The sequence below is a fragment of the Marmota flaviventris genome, chromosome X, assembly GCF_047511675.1.
Source record: "Marmota flaviventris isolate mMarFla1 chromosome X, mMarFla1.hap1, whole genome shotgun sequence".
Lineage (NCBI taxonomy): Eukaryota > Metazoa > Chordata > Mammalia > Rodentia > Sciuridae > Marmota > Marmota flaviventris.
In genome coordinates, this window is record NC_092518.1 from 63,487,796 (window position 1) to 63,506,185 (window position 18,390).

Sequence of the window (18,390 nt, forward strand, 5' to 3'; positions counted from 1 at the left end):
TTATTTTAAAAATAATTTTATAGTTGTAGATGGGTAGCATGCATTTATTTTATTTGTTGATTTTTGTGCAATGCTAAAGATCGAACCTAGTGGCTCACATGCTAGGTAAGCATTCTGTCACTGAGCTACCACCCCAGCCCACAGTCCTTTAGTTTTTGCTCCAAGGAGGTGTCATGGTGAAACCAGAGTTTTGAGATGAAATTATATTTTCACTTCTTCTGGCAGATGGGGTCTGTGCAGGCTGCAGGTTTCATCAATTTTCTTCTGGGTTCTTCTCTCACAAACCTGAAGAATAAAATTTACATACAATAATGAAAGGGAAGGTTGATTGGTGTGGGATTTGTTTTGGAGGAGATAGAATTCCCATGATGTGGAAGGGGACCTTATAGTGTTACAGGGCTGGAACCTTCTGGAAAAATGAGGCAGCATTAATGTCCCCCTCTTCAAACCTTGATTCTTTTGATCAAGTCTGAAATATTTCAGACATCTTAGTTCAGAGTTACAGGCATGAGTTTATTGCCTGGAATAATGGCTTGTCAAGAAAGAGGTCAGTCTTGAAAAGTATTGGTATTAGTTCCTCTTTAAAGGTTTTGTAAAACTCTGCTGTATACCCATCCGGTCCTGGGCTTTTCTTAGTTGGTAGTCTTGTGATGGTTTCTTCTATTTCCTCAATTGATATTGGTCTGTTTAGGTTGTCTATATCCTCCTGACTCAATCTGGGCAGATCATATGACTTAAGAAATTTATCTATGCCTTCACTATCTTCTAATTTATTGGAGTATAAGGATTCAAAATAATTTTTGATTATCTTCTGTATTTCTGAAGTGTCTGTTGTGATATTGCCTCTTTCATCCCGTATGTTAGTGATTTGAGTTCTCTCTCTTCTTCTCTTCGCTAGCATGGCTAAGGGTCTGTCGATTTTGTTTATTTTTTCAAAGAACCAACTTTTAGTTTTGTCAATTTTTTCAATTGTTTCTTTTGTTTCGATTTCATTAATTTCAGCTCTGATTTTAATTATTTCTTGCCTTCTACTTCTTTTGCTGTTGTTTTGCTCTTCTTTTTCTAGGATTTTGAGATGAAGTATGAGATCATTTATTTGTTGGTTTTTTCTTTTTTTAAGGAATGAACTCCAAGCAATGAATTTTCCTCTTAGAACTGCTTTCAATGTGTCCCATAGATTCCGATATGTTGTGTCTGTGTTTTCATTAATCTCTAAGAATTTTTTAATTTCCTCCTTGATGTCTTCTATAACCCATTGATCATTCAGTAACCTATTGTTCATTCTCCAAGTGATGTATGCTTTTTCCTTCCTTCTTTTATCATTGATTTTCAGTTCCAAAAATGACAAAATCATAGAATTTACAGGGAAATGGATGGCATTAGAGCAGATTATGCTAAGTGAAGCTAGCCAATCCCTAAAAAACAAATGCCAAATGTCTTCTTTGATATAAGGAGAGTAACTAAGAACAGAGTAGGGTCGAAGAGCATGAGAAGAAGATTAACATTAAACAGGGATGAGAGGTGGGAGGGAAAGGGAGAGAGAAGGGAAATTTCATGGAAATGGAAGGAGACCCTCAGAGTTATACAAAAGTACATACAAGAGGAAGTGAGGGGAAAGGGAAAAATAATACAAGGGGGACAAATGAATGTCAGTAGAGGGGGCAGAGAGAGAAGAGGGGAGGGGAGGGGAGGGGAGGGGGAATAGTAGAGGATAGGAAAGGCAGCAGAACACAACAGACACTAGTATGGCAATATGTAAATCAATGGATGTGTAACTGATGTGATTCTGCAATCTGTATATGGGGTAAAAATGGGAGCTCATAACCCACTTGAATCAAAGTGTGAAATATGATATATCAAGAACTATGTAATGTTTTGTACAGCCAACAATAAAAAATTAAAAAAAATAAAAATAAAATAAAGATGTTGTGTCCACCAAAAAATAATTAAAAAAAATATTAAAAAAAAGAGGTCAGTCATCTTATTTCTAGTTCAAACAATGTGTTTGTCTCAAACATTAGGCTCTGCCAGCAGCTATAACTTGCTAATAAGCATTAGTTTATAAAAAGGGGGAACTCATGGAAATAGAAGGAGAACAGTGAATTAGAGGAAAGGAATCAAGGGAGAGGTAGGAAATATGGGATAGAAAACAAGAATGGAATGATATTGAATAGGAAAATGGAAGGGGACACTTTAAAGGGAGGGGGTGAGTCCTCTCAGAGGGGGAGGGACCTTGTGCCTCTCCTGAACTTCAGTTTTATTAGGGATCTCAGAGAAGTTTCCAATGAGTCCTGCCCAAGTCCACCTCTTGACTTTTGATTGACAGCAGGATAACATCAGACTTTCAAGTTCCCATTGTCATGACATCTCTAGGTCACCTTAACCTATGCTGTCAGGTTCTAATTTGATTATTTTTTATATTAAAATATTTTTATGAGTGTATTATTGTTATATATGACAGTGAATTTCATTGTGACATATTCATACGTGCATAACATAATTTGCTTCATTTTCATTACCCAGTACTTCATTTTCCTCTTCCTTCCTTCTCCTTCATCTCCTCCCTCTACTGATCTATTTATTTTTTTAAAAAAAATTGGTGCATTATAATTATACATAAATCTGTGATTTATTGTGATATATTCAGATATGCACATAGCATAGTCAATCTCATTCCATTATTTTCTATCCCATATTTCCTACCTCCCCCTTGATTCCTTTCCTCTAATTCACTGTATGCCTATGTTCGTGAATTTCTTCTCTTTATAAACTAATGCTGATTAGCAAATTATAGGTGCTCACAGAGCCTAATGTTGGAGACAGACACATTGTTTGAACTGGAAATAAGATGACTGACCTCTTTCTTGACAAGCCATATTTTTTCAAAGTACAAAATCAAAATTTAGACTTCAAAATATCCTTCTATGAAGTAATTTTGCAAATGAACTTAACTCTGAAATATTTTCTATGTCTAGTTGAATTATCTTTTTTTCACATGAGCATTTATTAAATCCTCATACCGTTAAGCAGCCCCAGTTATTAGCCTCACTTAGAGACCATGAAATAGTTCCACAGAGGATTCATCACTCTCTCAAGCCACACAGACTGTTACCTGTGAGAACTACAGCTGTTCTTAAGCTTGTGATCTGAACCCCCATACTGAATCTAATATGATTGCTGTCTTCAACATATTTTTAAAATGTATTTATTTATTCTAATTAGTTATACACGACAGCAGAATGCATTTTGATTCATTGTACACAATTATAGCACAAGTTTTCATTTCTGTGGTTGTACATGATGTAGTGTCACACCATATGTCCAGTCATACATGTATCTAGAGTAATGATGTCCATCTCATCTTTCCTGCCCCCATGTCCCTTCCCTTCCCCTCCCTCCCCTTTGCTCAATCACAGGTCCTCCATTTTTTCCCATGCCCTCCTGCCCCCATTATGGATCAGCATACACTTATCAGAGAGACCATTCGGCCTTTGGTTTTTGGGGATTGGCTTACTTTGTTTAGCATAATATTCTCCAACTCCATCCATTTACCTGAAAATGCCATAAATTTTATTTTCTTTTAATGCTGAGTAATATTCCACTGTGTATATATACCACAGTTTCTCTATCATTCATCTACTAAAGAACATCTAGTTTGGTTCTACAATTTAGCTATTGTGAATTGAGCTATAAACATTGATGTGGCTGCTTTACACTGCTGATTTTAAGTCCTTGGGTATAGATGGAGGAGTTTTCCAAGGAATGTCCACACTGCTTTCTAGAGGAAATGTACCAATTTGCAGTCCCACCATCAATGTGCCCTTTCCCCCACATCTTCGCCAACACTTACTGTTATTTGTATTCTTAATAGCTGCCATTCTGACTGGCATGTGATAAAATCTTAGAGTAGTTTTGATTTGCATTCCTCTAATTATTAGAGATGTTGAGCATTTTTTCATATATTTGTTGATCGATTGTATATCTTCCTCTGAGAAGTGTCTGTTAGCCCATTTATTGATTGGGTTATTTGTTTTTTTGGTGTTAACTTTTGAGTTCTTTATATGTCCTGGAGATTAGTGCTCTATCTGACATGCATGTGGAAAAAATTTGCTCGCAAAATGTAGGCTCTCTCTTCACTTCATTGTTTCCTTTGCTGAGAAGAAGCTTTTTAGTTTGAATCATGCCATTTATTGATTCTTGATTTTATTTCTTATGCTTTAAGAGTCTTGTCAAGGAAGTCGGAGCCTAATCTGACATGATGAAGATTTGGGCCTACCTTTTCTTCTACTCGGCTCAGGGTCTCTGGTATAATTCCTAGGTGCTTGATCCACTTTGCGTTGAGTTTTGTGCATAGTGAGAGACAGGGGTTTAGTTTCATTTTGGTGCATATGGCTTTTCAGTTCTCCCAGCACCATTTGTTGAAGAGATCGTCTTTTTTCCAATGTATATTTTTGAAGCCTTTGTGTAGTATGAGATAATGGTATTTCTAATTGGATTCTTAACGATGCTTTCTTATAGAGGTTCTAATAAGGTGGGATTTTTCTTATCTCCCTGATTTCTGGGATCTTGTTTATGAAAAGGGTCACAAATGTCCACCCTTTCAGAATAACGCTCCTTTTATTGGCATTATTTTGGGCCTGCATTTCTCCTGCAGATAACAGGTAATTTGCTGAAGAATGTGACATATCTTGTTCCCTTAAGCCAGGCAGGTCTACGGGTAAGTTGCCTCTTGTTAAAGAAAGCAGCTGGGGATCAGCACAGTGGTTGCATTTTATAGAATTCTTCCTTTAACTTCATATTCCCACCACTTGCCCCATATCAATAGGAGGAGTGACAATTCCTGGGTAAGGTTTGACTAGGGTGGTGATAGAGGGAATTAGATTTTCAGGAGGATGAAGATATCAACTACTTATAAGCTGATGTAGAAGCATTTCAATGTTTTAATCACTGGGATACCTGTACTGGGAGTACCAGCTAAAATGTCAGCCTTAGTGTGTGATAAAAATATTTGCTCTTTTCTCCTCTTTTCTAGAAAAACCTAAGATTTATGAGAAGGATACAGACTTGAAGACCAATAATGCAGTATTCCTGGGAAGTGAGAACACTCTTCGCTGTACTGCAAGTGGCCTGCCTTCACCCTCCTTCATGTGGGCCTGGGAGCCCTGTAGCCAGACAGATGAATTGTAAGTGACTTTCATGCCCAAGGACCTGGCACAATTTTAGATCTTCTGGATTTACTGAGCTACATACAGATCTGGCAGACTCAAGATCTTAGCAGAATATTTTTTCCCTTTAATCTGATATGAGAGCTCCTGGGATCAGGGATATTGGATGGGGCCAAGGAAACTAAAGGAGGAAGTACTCCAACAATGCCCAAGCTCCAGGGTTTGGCTGATTCTCTCCTTCCAAAGTCACAGCTTAAAATAACTAGTGGCATTTAGATGTAGGTTATGAACTGATATTTTAGTAGGAATGGTACAAAACAGGGAAGATTTCTAAACATCTGTCATTGCACAGAACAATTCAGTAATGAGCTAGGGAAGTGGACATGTCTTATCTGTTTCAGAACCACTCCTATGATAAGTCTTATTGGAATAGTAATCATGGCTCAAAAATTTGTCAGCATCTTTATATTCAAATACACTCATTTTATTTTACTATGATCCTTGCGTAGGATGGAAGAAAGGGATTCCTCTTTCTCAGTAAACAGCGAAGACAGAGAAGCAAAATGGGGATAAATGACTCATTTTTTAATTTTTAAATTTTTTTATTTATATATGACAGCAGAATGCATTACACTTTTATTACACATATAGAGCCCAATTTTTCATATCTCTGGTGGTATACAAAGTATATTTACTCCAATTCGTGTCTTCATACATGTACTTTGGATAATAATGATCATCACATTCCACCATCATTTCTAACCCCATGCCCCCTGCCTTCACCTCCAACCCCTATGCCCTATCTAGAGTTCCTCTATTCTTCTCATGCTCCCTCTCCCTATCCCACTATGAATCAGCCTCCCTACATCAAAGAAAATATTCAGCATTTGGTTTTTTGGGATTGGCTAACTTCACTTAGCATTATCTTCTCTAACTCCATCTATTTACCTGCAAATGCCATGACTTTATTCTCTTTTATTGCTGAGTAATATTCCATTATATATATATGCCACTTTTTTAATCCATTCATCTATTGAAGGACATCTAGGTTGGTTCCACAGTTTAGCTATTGTGAATTATGCTGCTATAAACATTGATGTGACTGTGTCCCTGTAGTATGCTGTTTTTAAGTCCTTTGGGTATAGACCAAGGAGAGGGATAGCTGGGTCAAATAGTGATTCCATTCCCAATTTTCTAAGAAATGACTCATTTATCACAACACAGTCAAAGCAGAAATAACAATGAGAGTAAGGTACCCTGACTATTAGCCCTTTGAACTTCTATTTATCAAAACCCCACTCTATGCCTAGTACATATTAAATACTTTGTTTTTTTCTTTCATCCAATAAGCTCCATTTCAGAGTAGCTTCTTCAACAAGGAGTTGAAAGTGCCTACTATAAAAATCAGAGAAAGGAAATGGAAAATTCAGAGAGACCAAATGAATTGCCTCAAATTCCAGAATGATTAGCATTTAAGAATACTTGGTTTAAAAAGAACAGATAAAAAATTTTTTAAAAAGAATACATGGTCAATACTAAACTATTTTATATCATAAAATTTCTCTACAGGCCTGCTATAGTCAAGAAATTCTATGCCTTGGAATAAATCTGAAATTCTATAAACAGTTTATCTGAGTTCTAGGTAATTTCTAAAGGATGACATATTTTCTGACCAGGAAAGTTAATCTGATTAAGTCATTGCTGCACTGTGCTGAACTCAAGTGAAGTTCTGAGCACATAGTCATGAGTGGGCAATAACTAGGATCTGGCTTAGCTTTGGGTGGAGAGGCCTTGACTCAGAGGGAATGTAGGGAATATGGTCTTCAGACCAAGATCTAGATCTTCAGGTAGGAGGGGCTTTTGGTCTGTCTTACAAGTAGTGTCCAACAAACTTCCATAAGAGAGCTACATTTAGTTGCTCCCTGCCTACAACTCTTTTGGAAGCATCCTTATTTCTTCACAGTAGGCACTCTTGAGGATGGTAACAGTAGTGCTGCCTACTTGCTCACTTTTGGTTTTGTTTAGTTCCCTTGCTCATTCTGACATTCTATAATCCGTAATTCACACCTGTTGCTCTCACTTGATTGAAATGCAGTGAAACTAGTTGCATTATTTTTGTACCTTTTTAATGAGCTTGTTTGGAGGGCAGTGCAGCTACTCGTATATCCTTGACTGAAGAATGCTCCTCCTCTATCAGGGAAGGTCATTCTCTTTGACCAAGGACTCAGCTTTGGTAAGGAGAAACAAGAAGCAGTGAGGGAGGAAGGGGATACCTGCCTATCCAGTCAGATCAGCTGAATCAACCCTGGAAACCAATAGGGTGATGGTTGTTGCAGCCAGATTGCCCTCACATTCTGTTGCTTTTTAAAAATGGGTTCTTTTTAGTTATTCATGAGAGTAGAATCCATTTTGACACAATTATAAAATCATGGAATATATCTTGTTCTAATTAAGTTCTCAGTACTTCTCTTTACTCTTCTCTCACTCCCTGTTCCCTTCCCTTTGGTGATCTTTCTGCCATTTACCCATAGGTATTTTTTTAAATTGATTTCTTTTGATGTACACAATGATGAGATTCGCTGTGTTATATTCATGTATGTACATAGGAAAGTGTCCTTCCTTTACCCATCCCCCTCTCTTCACTTCATTCTTCTTTGTCTACTACACTGAACTTTTTGCACCTTTCTATCTGAAGGAAAAGAGAAGGACTGAGTAAATATTTTTTTCTGACATAAGTGCCTTTTTGAAGTTCCTTTCCGAACAAAATTTACATTAAGTTAACAATTACTGAACACTTACTATATTCTAGGAGAAATTCTAGTTCCTGTCAGACACATTCACTTGAAACTCAATCCTCACTGAATTCTTTAAACAAGCCCATAGGGTAGCGAATATTAGTTCCACTTCCACAGTTGAAGAAACAGCTCAGAAGGGCAAGTAAGTTGTCAGAACAAAGACCTAACAGTGCCTGGATGTGAATTCCATATCTGCTGAGTACAAGTTCAGTACTCTTATCATTTCCTCCAGTAATGTACCTTCCTGTGGATCTTACTTGAACAACAAATGCCTAGAACTCTGCTCCTTTGACACTTTCTTCTTTGCTTAAGTTTCAGAGCAGGAAAGTTCATTTGGAAGGAGGTAAAAGTAAAGGAGAATCTCAAATGGCTTCATATTCTACTATAGTCTAGAAACAAGAAAGTAGAAAAATACTCAAATTTTGAGCTCAGCTAAATTTCAACTAAATGGACCTTTTTTATTCTTTTTTTTACATTATGAATTTTTAATCCCAGCTACCAGATACACAAAGATTTTTGTTGAAATTGGATTCACAAATTCCTGTTTTCTCTAATGTTCTCAAAAGGTAACTGAGCTAACTGAAATTTATTTTTATTGGTATATTATGATTATACATAATACTCAGATTCATTGTGACATATTCATACATATACATAATTCAGTTTCATTCTCCAGTAGCTCATATTTCCCTTCCCTCTTCCCTCCACCTTTTCTTCTTCCTCAACTCTACTAGTCTCCCTTCTATTTTCATGAGGTCTCTTTTCTCTGTAGCTTCCACTCATGAGAGAGAATTAATGGTCTTTGACTTTGTGACTCTGGCTTATCTAGCTCCATTATTCTCATGAGATCCATCCATTTTTCTTCAAATGACATATATGGACCTTTTGTTTTTTCAACACTTAAGGTATGCTTCCAGATCAGTACATTTGAAATAGCTATTTACTCCACTTAAAATTGTTTTCCCTGAGAAATCTTCATGGTTTATATTTCTTTCAGAACTCTACTCAAAAGCCACTTCCTCAGAAAGGACTTTCATGAACATAATATCTTCTATTATCTTCTAATTTCGAACTATCTCTCTGTCTCTCCATCTCTCTATCTCTGTCTTTCTGTGTGTGTCTAGAAAAGAATATTAGAGACTAAGTAATTTATAAGCAGTAGAATTTCATTCAACTCATGAATATACAAGTTAGAACTTTCAGAAGTATGGCTCTGGAACCTGGTGAGGGCCTTAGTGCAGCACTGAAATGTAGCAGAAGGGGGAAGGGAAAAAGAATGAAAGAGCAAGTTAGAGCAGGTCTTGCGTTTATCATAATACTGCTACCATGGTAATGATTTCAATCAATTCATGAGAGCATCACTTAATCATTTTCTATTAAAGGTCCCACCACTTAGCACTGTTGCATTGGATATTTAGTTTACAACATATAAATCTTAAACAATATATTAAAAAATAGCACCAAATCATTGCTTTATTTGCATTTAACTTAGATGAGATTCAAATTATTTTATTCAATAATAAAGGAGACTTGTGAGGATTCTCTGGTAAAAGTCCTTCCCTGATTAATAGAATGTACTCTCTGAAGTGCTTGATATACCTTGTACCATTTGTGGTGAAAAGACTGAAAATGCCATCTCTTTCTTTACCAGTTGTAGGGAACGGGGCAAACGTATATATCTTTCCAAAGAGACTTTGAAAAGTGACTTCCCTTTGAGCAACAGGATCCTTTCCATTGAGGAAATGGTATTGACACATGGAGAAAAGACCAAGGTAGGTAGATGATTGAAAGTTACTGTGGTAGAAGTGATCTTAAAACCTCAATAAAGTAAGTCTATTCTTCAGGCACTGATATTAATTTCCAGAAATGCCTAGGGGCTAGGGTATGGTTGAAAATTATACTGATTATAAAAAAGCTTATAGCTTATAAAAATAAATATTGTTATTATAATTAGGATGTAGCTTTCTTTCTTATAAAGCTTCTCTTTAGTCAGCTCCTTTTATGTCCCAAGGTCATGAAAGTAGTAAAAATGTGCTTGAAATAAGAGTTTTCTGATAGCCCTTGCTCATCTTGGTTTCTGGAGTCTCAGGTTGAATTGTGTTAAGGGGACCGTGGAAGGGTTTTAATGGTCCTAAGGATCAAATATATAACAGCACTCACAGCCAGTTAACCTTGGTGCTGTGAGATCTTTGTTTAATGCAATGAGAGAGGTGAAGGATAAAGCATGATGGAAGATGGGAAAAAAACCATAAATTGTAATATTGATGAATCTGCCAAGGATGGCAATGCCGTATGATGGAAAATTCATCAGATTGGGACCCAGAAGATTTGTGTTGGAATCTTGGTTCCATCAGTTACTCACTAACTGTGTAAATTTAAGCAATTCACTTACCCTCTCTGGATCTTAGTTTCAAAATCAGTAAAATGTATGTATGTATTCATTCATTCATTCATCAAACTGTTACTATACCTGGGATGGTGATAAATATAAAGCAGACATCTCTTTCATTTTCATGGAGCTTATTGTGTATAATGGGATGTGGATAAAAACCGTGGGTCAATATTTTAAAAATACAAGTTATTAAAAATTTTATGAAGAAAAATCGAGCATAACAGAGAGTAGAACCTACTTTGGATTAAAAATAGCTACTTTGACAGAGAAAGACTTTATGAAGAAGAAACATTTAATTTCATACTTAAAAGATAAGGAGACATTCATGTAACAAAGTATGCTCTGGGCTAGGCTAGTTCTGTTCAATAGAAATATAATGTGGGCTACAAATAAATTCTGAATTTTTCTGGTAGCTACATTATGCAAAGTAATAATAAACAGATGAAATTAATTTTGATGATATATTTACCCAGCATATCTAAAATATTATTTCAATTAAAATAGCATAAAATATTCATGAGGTATTTTTCAATATTTTTGTCATACTAAGTCTTTGAAATCCTTGTGTATATTCTATAATTAAAGAACATATCAATTTGGAGTAGCAACATTTTAAGTACTCAGCACTTGTGACTTTTCACCACCATATTGTACAGTTTATGTCTAGCCATTTTTTTAAGGCCTTGAGGCCATAAAGACTTTTGTACATTTGAGTAACATTAAAAAAAATCCAGTGTGGCTAAAACATGATAAGTAAAGGAGACAGTAAAAATAATTGAAGTCTGATAACAGACGTGGACTTGATAATATAAGGCCTTGAAGGAATAGTGAATATTTTATATTTCATCCTTAGCACATAGGGAAGCTGTCTAGTGATTTTGAGAAACATGGCTCGATGAATTTTTAATGAGCTTACTCTGCTGTGTTATTTGCTTGGAAGCTCTATTTTCTTTGAAGGAGGCAAGAGAGGATGCAGAAATCAGAAGTCTTTTTTATGGTCTTGGTAAGAGTGACAACTGTTGATACTAGAATTGTTGTAGCATTGACAGAAATAAGAAGATTTTTGATGTTTTGAAGTTTTTTGTGGATTGGTAAGCTGTGAAGATAGGGGAGGGAAATAAAAAAAAATATCAAGTATTCCTAGATTTTTGTCATGCCAGTTGGTTGCTTCCAGTGACTGATATGGGAAAGAGTAAGGGAATAGCATATTTTCATTAATGGGAGGTTGAATCAAGGGCTCAATTTTAGATGTGTTGGTCTTATCTAAGAAATTATGTCAAGAAGGAAATTGTAAATATCAGGAGCTCTGATAATAGTAAGACTGGATATATGAAATGTGAAGTCTTGTTTTATTGAAGATTTTAATGGCATGGAACTTGGTGAGCTAAGGAAAGCATATGGAAGCCAGGTCTGAGTTCTGGGTCCTTCATCATGTATAAGTCAAACTAAGAGGGAGGATCCATGAAAGCAGATAGAAGAATGGTCAATGATGTAGCAAGCAAATTAGGGAAATGGTTTCCTGGAAATAAAGAGAGAGAATTGTGTCATGGAGGGAATGACTGATTCTATTGAATGCAATTAAGTGCTCAAGTAAGATGAAGACAGACAAATGTCCACTGGCTTCACAAAGTTATATCAATATTTTAATCTCTTTTGATACAGCTTCTTTCTAGACATTTCTTATATTCCTTTGGAGATCATGTTACCTTACTTTTACATGCTTCATGTGTCCCTAAATTAATATTTGTTCATATGCCAGATCAGTTCTCTCTACCAGTTTTATAGGGTGGCTTTTTATTGACTATGTATCCTGGATGTCAGTTGGATAGGCTCTACTGACTTTGGTTGCAGGTTGGAACTTTAGTGTAGAATCCGTGTATCTTTTCCTGCTGTAATCTATATTGGTAAATGTCTGGGAATGTCTCGATATCTCAAACTTCAGGGGTTGTGGGATTGAACTGATGGCTGTGAGGCAGCTCTCTAATTCAATGTGATTTTCCTGTCCATATCTGGTTTTTGTCCTATAGAGTTGTTTATAAAATAAAAAGAGAGAGTATATGTAAAATACTTACCATTGTCTCCAGCACATTGTAAAATGTTTTATTAAAATGTTAGTTGTTGTTTTTTGAAACTTAATGTACTTTGTTGCAATATTGTTAATTCCTGTATGGTATTCTTGTGAATGACTCTATAAGTTGTTTTGATTTCCTCTTGAAATTGGATATTATCCTATTTCTAATATCTTCCTAAGAGATCCATACTCAAAGAAGACCTTGACTAGAATGTTTGTCAAATGTATTAGTGAATAAATAAATATATACCACTTCCTATATAGCCTCATGCATCAGTCAGGATAGCCTAGGTTGTACAGTGATAGTAAATGCTTCCAAAATCTGGTTTAAAATTATAAATATTTATATCTGCAGGAAGGCTTTTTAAAAATTTTAACTCTTTAGGGATACAGGCTGACACATTACATTTTTATTTTAACCCTATAGGGATACAGGCTGCTCAAATATTGATAATCATCATGCCAGAAGCCAAAAGCTATGGAGGGTTTTGCAATACAAAATAAATGTTCCAGTTTAGAAGAGACACACAGCATTACCACTTTCAAATCATTGGCCAGAATAAGTCACACAGCCTCATTTAATCACGAAGGAGCCAGAATGGGAATTCTTACTATTTTTCTGGAAGGGAAAAGAGTCAGAAATATTTAGTGATGAGCACTAATTGCTACCTTATCTTATAACTGTGATTAATGAATTTCTTTTTCTCTCTTTAAGACCCTGAGCTCACTGACCATACTGACCAGCAATATTTCTGGTATATATTACTGCATAGCTGTAAACAAGGTTGGCATTGATGAGAGAAGCATACAGTTCTTTGTCTCAGGTAAACTTTGAACTTGATAAGATAAAGCTGTCCTCTGTGATTTGATTCGATGTGGCTGGGAAATGTGACTTTTCATGGTTAGCTCAACTACACACCAGACAAGATGCCTGATAATATATCATTGAAAATTCATTGTTTAGGATTAAAGTAGAATCCTGCTGAAATGAAAATACATTGGGGGAAGGCAATATATTGAGTCCCTTTAACACCAGCCTTTTAACACCAGCCTTAGTCTGAGTCTGATTAATATGGTTTCCTTTTGTGTATTAAGGTAATTTATACTTGCCCAACTCTCTTCAAATCATTATCTAATTTGCTTCTTTCAGAAACTTTTGAAATTAATAATCTAGATGATAAATGATGAGAACCAAAGCTTAATTTTTGATTCTTAAAATGGCATAGAACTTAAGTAGATGTTACCTTAGTTTTACATGCTTCATGTGTCCCTAAATTAATATTTGTTCATCTGCCAGATAAGTTCTCTCTACCAGTTTTATAGGGTGGCTTTTTCCTGACTATGTATCCTGTATGTCAGTTGGATAGGCTCTACTGACTTTGGTTGCATAGAAAAGCATGTAAAAGTTAGGTAACATCTACTTAAGTTCTATGCCATTTTAAGAATCAAAAATTAATAGCATAGAACTTAAGTAGATTATTGTTTATTGAAAATTTATTTGTAATTTTCTTCAGTGTCTTAAGCAATTATTCTTTAAAACTGAAAGCATTATAATTAATTATAAATCATTCAAATATTTGACACACGGTTGAATAATTTCTTAGGCCATTTACTTAGCTATTCATTTGGAGAAGGTGAACATAGATTTTAGAATCAGATGGGTCAGCCTATTTTTAAGCTTTGTCTCTTATTTTCTGAGAAATTGTACGATGTTGAGCAAGTCACTTCAGCTCCTTGATCTTGTTTTCTCATCCACAAAGTGAGAGTGATTGCATCCATTCTAGAGAGTTAATGCAGGAGGAATGATGATTAGTGAGATAATATCTATTAAAGATTCTATCATATAGGAGCTCCTAAACAGATGCTCATTATTATGCACATAATCTCTAACAGTGAGAAATAATGAGAATATATATAGTCTGTGTAGCACAGTGGTTGGCATAGAATCATGTTGGAAGATCAGTATGTATTTTTCTCTATGTGCTATACTCCTGTCTTATTTTGTTCCTATGGGCTAATGAAAAGGCATGTGATAGAATTTAGAAAAGAAGGAAAAATGTGAGCAGGTCAGGTATGAGGACTACAAGAAAGCCTTATCATACCAAGATGGAAGTAAGGTGGCTGGCTAGGAGAGCAAATTCTGAAGTGAACTTTAGAGAACTTAATACTTCTTACCACTAGTTAGTGATATATAATGAGAATCACAATTGTGTTTACCATTTGAATAATGAAAGAATTATGTGAAACTTCAAGGATGAAGAGTAGAAAGCAAATGGAACAAACATGCTGTCTGGAATGTTGATGAAAATCTTTACTTTTTGAAGTCAACTTTACTTCCAATTATCTTTCCTGGCACTGGGCTGAGGCCTCACATCAAAAAGCAGGGTGTTCCATATCTAACTAACATTGATACATCAGATGTGAAGAATTGCTATGACTAAAAAGTTTTATTCAGATGAGAGCTTGAACAAAAGCTATAGGGAGGAGTTGGAGAATGAAACAATGAATAATTTACTGGCATAGATAGATGCTACTGCAGATAGCTTCTGGGAACTCAGTGGCTCACACCATCCCCAAAACAAGGGCTTCTGAAGGCATTCTGGAAACATCAGATCAGTGATACTGTCCTGTATACCATGGCAACTGGTAAAGTATAACAACAACAACAACAATAGTGGCAGCTAAAATTCACTAGGCACTTACACTGTGCCAGGTACTCTACTATGTGATTTACATGGTTTAACAAAAGTAATTCTCACCACAATTCTATTAAGCAAACACAATTATCCCCATTTTATAGGTGAAATTTCTGAAGTACAAGTGTAATATAGCTAGAATGGAGTGAAGCTAGACACAATAGCTTTTGACAGTATATACCCAAATACAGAATAACAACCATACCATATAGAGAAATTTGGTATGGCCTGCATAGGAATCTTCTTTTATCACAAGCAGTATGAGAAAGAGTGCCTTGATGAATGAAAGCATAAGTCTTATGGGCTTGTCATCTGTCCAAAAGAGTCCAATTTCTTTTGACAAATTTCTCTCTGATGACCACTGCTGTAACAACTCTGTCTCAGAGTGGTTCTTTTCCTCTCTTAATACCCGTAGCCAAAGATAGAAAAGCATACATTTCTTGGGTCCTTTGTATCTTGGCTAGGTCAAAGCTGAACTGTTCAATATTATTTTATTGAACAATTATTGCACATAATTGTATGATAAGGTTTCATGCCTTATGCTTTATCATGAGATAGGCATAGAAAGGAATTTTTAGCATACCTGAGTGTAGAACTTATTGCTGTGAAAGGTGTAAGGCCAGAGTGCCAAGTGTGGGGACTGCCAAAAACAATTCACTTTTTTCTTCAAACTCCACTAACCATGCTTCCAATACATTGAATTTACCAGTAATTTCATTCAACCCTTCCCTCAATTCTCTTTTCCATGAAAACCGATGATGATTTTTAGTCATTTCTCAAGAACTCTTGCCAAGACTTAGAGATTGTTATGCTTATGTTTATTTTTTTTTTCTGAACTGTTCCTAGAAAAAGGCTGAAAGATTTTGTTTATGCATCAGACATCTTTCTTTTTGTGGGGATATACAAATATATTTTTATTCTTTTTATTAATTGTAATAATTCTATGTAAATGGAGTTCACTGTGGAATTTTCAAATATGCTTGTGATGTGCACTAATCAAATCCAACCACTCTTTTTCACCAATCCCCTGGATATACCCTTCCAAGTCCCTAGTAATAAATATTCTACTTTCAGGTTAATTTATTTTTAGTTCACACATATTAAGTAGACCATGCTGTACTTGTCTTTCTGTATCCACCTTATTTTACTTAACAAAATGTCCAGTTTCATCTAGTTTGCTGAAATAACAGGATTTCATTCTCTGTGGTTGTGTCTGTATACAAAATGTATATGTATCCATTTTTCTGTTCATAGACCCCTAGGCTAATTCCATATCTTAGTTATGGTGAATAATGCCAGAATAATAAACAAGACCATTCAGATATCTCTTTGGTATGTTGATTTCATTTCCTTTGGATATATACCCAGAAGTGGCATAGCTGCATTATATGGTAGATCTGTGGGGTTTTTGAGGAACATCTATACTGTTATCTATAAATGCTGTACTAACTTAAATTTCCACCAGTAGTATACAAGAGTTCATTTTTTCTGAACATTCTTGTCTTTTGACTTTCCTATGCCTGGATATTATTATCCTTATCTGGGTTTGAGAAATTTTCTGTTGATATTCTCAAGTCCTACTTGAACATCAATGAATAAAATATTTTCTCTTCTCTTTTAATGTTATCATAATATACCCACATTATTTCCCCATTCCTTTTCATTCTTTTGTCCTTTTACTCCTCTATTTTCAAATTGCCTGCCTTTGAGCTAATTCTTCTGTTTGATCTGTTCTACTATCGATGCCTTCAACCCATGTTTTAATTTTGTTTGGTATAATTTTTTTTTTTTGTATCATAGATTGAACTCAGGGGCACTCTACCGCTGAGCCACATCCCCAGCCCTTTTTGTATTTTATTTAGAGACAGGGTATCACTGAGTTGCTTAGTGCCTTTCTTTTGCTCAGGCTGACTTTGAATTCACAATCCTCCTGCCTTAGCCTCCCAAGCTGCTGGGATTACAGGTGTACACCACTGCACCTTGCATTTATTTGGTATAGTTTTAAACATAACAATTTGTATGATTTTTAAAAAATTACTTCAAATTGTTAAGTTTCTCTTTTAGAGTATTGAGTCATTTTTTCTAAGTCTGTTCTAGAAATTTGTTGAATTTCCTTTGAACAGCTATTTTCAATTCTCCTTTTGAGAGTTTGCAGGTATTTGGTTTTGTATCATTAGTTTTTGATGCCTTATTTTGTTAGTAGGTGAAGATGTTGATTCATATTGGCATACTACATCATCTGCATATTGAAGGATTAAGTATTTATTTTAGCACTTATAATTTGACCTTTAACATTTTTTATTGTTGAATTATATATAATAGTGAGATTCATTGTGATGTATACATACATTCACATAACACAATTTGTTCAATTTCATTCTGCAGTATTGCCCCTTCCTTTCACTTCCCCTCTTCCCTCCTCCTCAGTCCCTTTCCTTTATATTACTGGTTTCCATTCCATTTTCATGAGTTATTTTTAAAAATTTTGTGTCTCTAGCTTCCACATATGAAAGAAAATATGATTCTGGAGTTTTTGATTTTCGCTTACGTCACTTAACATTATTGTCTCCATGATTTTCCTGTAAATGACATATTTGTCTTCTTAATGGCTGAGTAAAACTGATATATATATATATATATATATATATATATATATATATATATATAAAATTTTCTTTATCCATTCATTTGTTGACAGATATGTTGTCTCTTTCAATAACTTGGCTGTTATGAATTGCATTGTTGTGAACATATTATGCATGCATCAATAAAGTATGGTGACTTTCATTCTTTTAGATACTGACAAGTGATATAGCTGGGTGATATGATGGTCCCATTGCAGGCCTTTTGATGAACATCCATACTTATAGTATGGCTTTGTGCTTGTCATTCCAGAAATTCTAAGAAGTCAGCCTTTTTTTTTTTTTTTTTTCTGAATCTGTGGACCTTTTCTTATTTCAGCAACCAACCAATTGCACCCTATATCCACTATTGGTGTCCTGTCACTATTTGAACACTAGATGGAGATCAAAGCCCAGGTTTTTCTGAAATCTGCAATTGGTGTATTCAGAATGAATGAGGTTGTGTTTAAAATGGGTAATCCATCCTCACAAGATTCCACCTGAATCTAGAGTAGTCCCAGAGACCTTACCCATGGTCACTGGTATGTAGTCAGGTACTATTTGATTTGCTTGGTTGTGGGCCTCACCTTAGAGTTTTCTGTACAACAAATTGGCACTTATCTACCTTTCCCTCAAAATGTTAAGCTGTT

At 35.3% G+C, this 18,390-nt stretch overlaps 1 protein-coding gene across 5 annotated transcripts in view; it reads left to right on the forward strand.

Moving 5' to 3' along the window:
• Nucleotides 1–18,390, forward strand: part of LOC114093112 (vascular endothelial growth factor receptor kdr-like) — a 295,863-nt gene that overhangs the window by 120,773 nt on the left and 156,700 nt on the right. For all 5 annotated transcript variants that reach the window (XM_071606114.1, XM_071606116.1, XM_071606118.1 and 2 more), the window contains 3 exons: nucleotides 5,033–5,183; nucleotides 9,612–9,732; nucleotides 13,139–13,247. In XM_071606114.1, coding sequence (XP_071462215.1) covers nucleotides 5,033–5,183; nucleotides 9,612–9,732; nucleotides 13,139–13,247 — 381 coding nt within the window. The remainder of the gene's footprint in view (nucleotides 1–5,032; nucleotides 5,184–9,611; nucleotides 9,733–13,138; nucleotides 13,248–18,390) is intronic.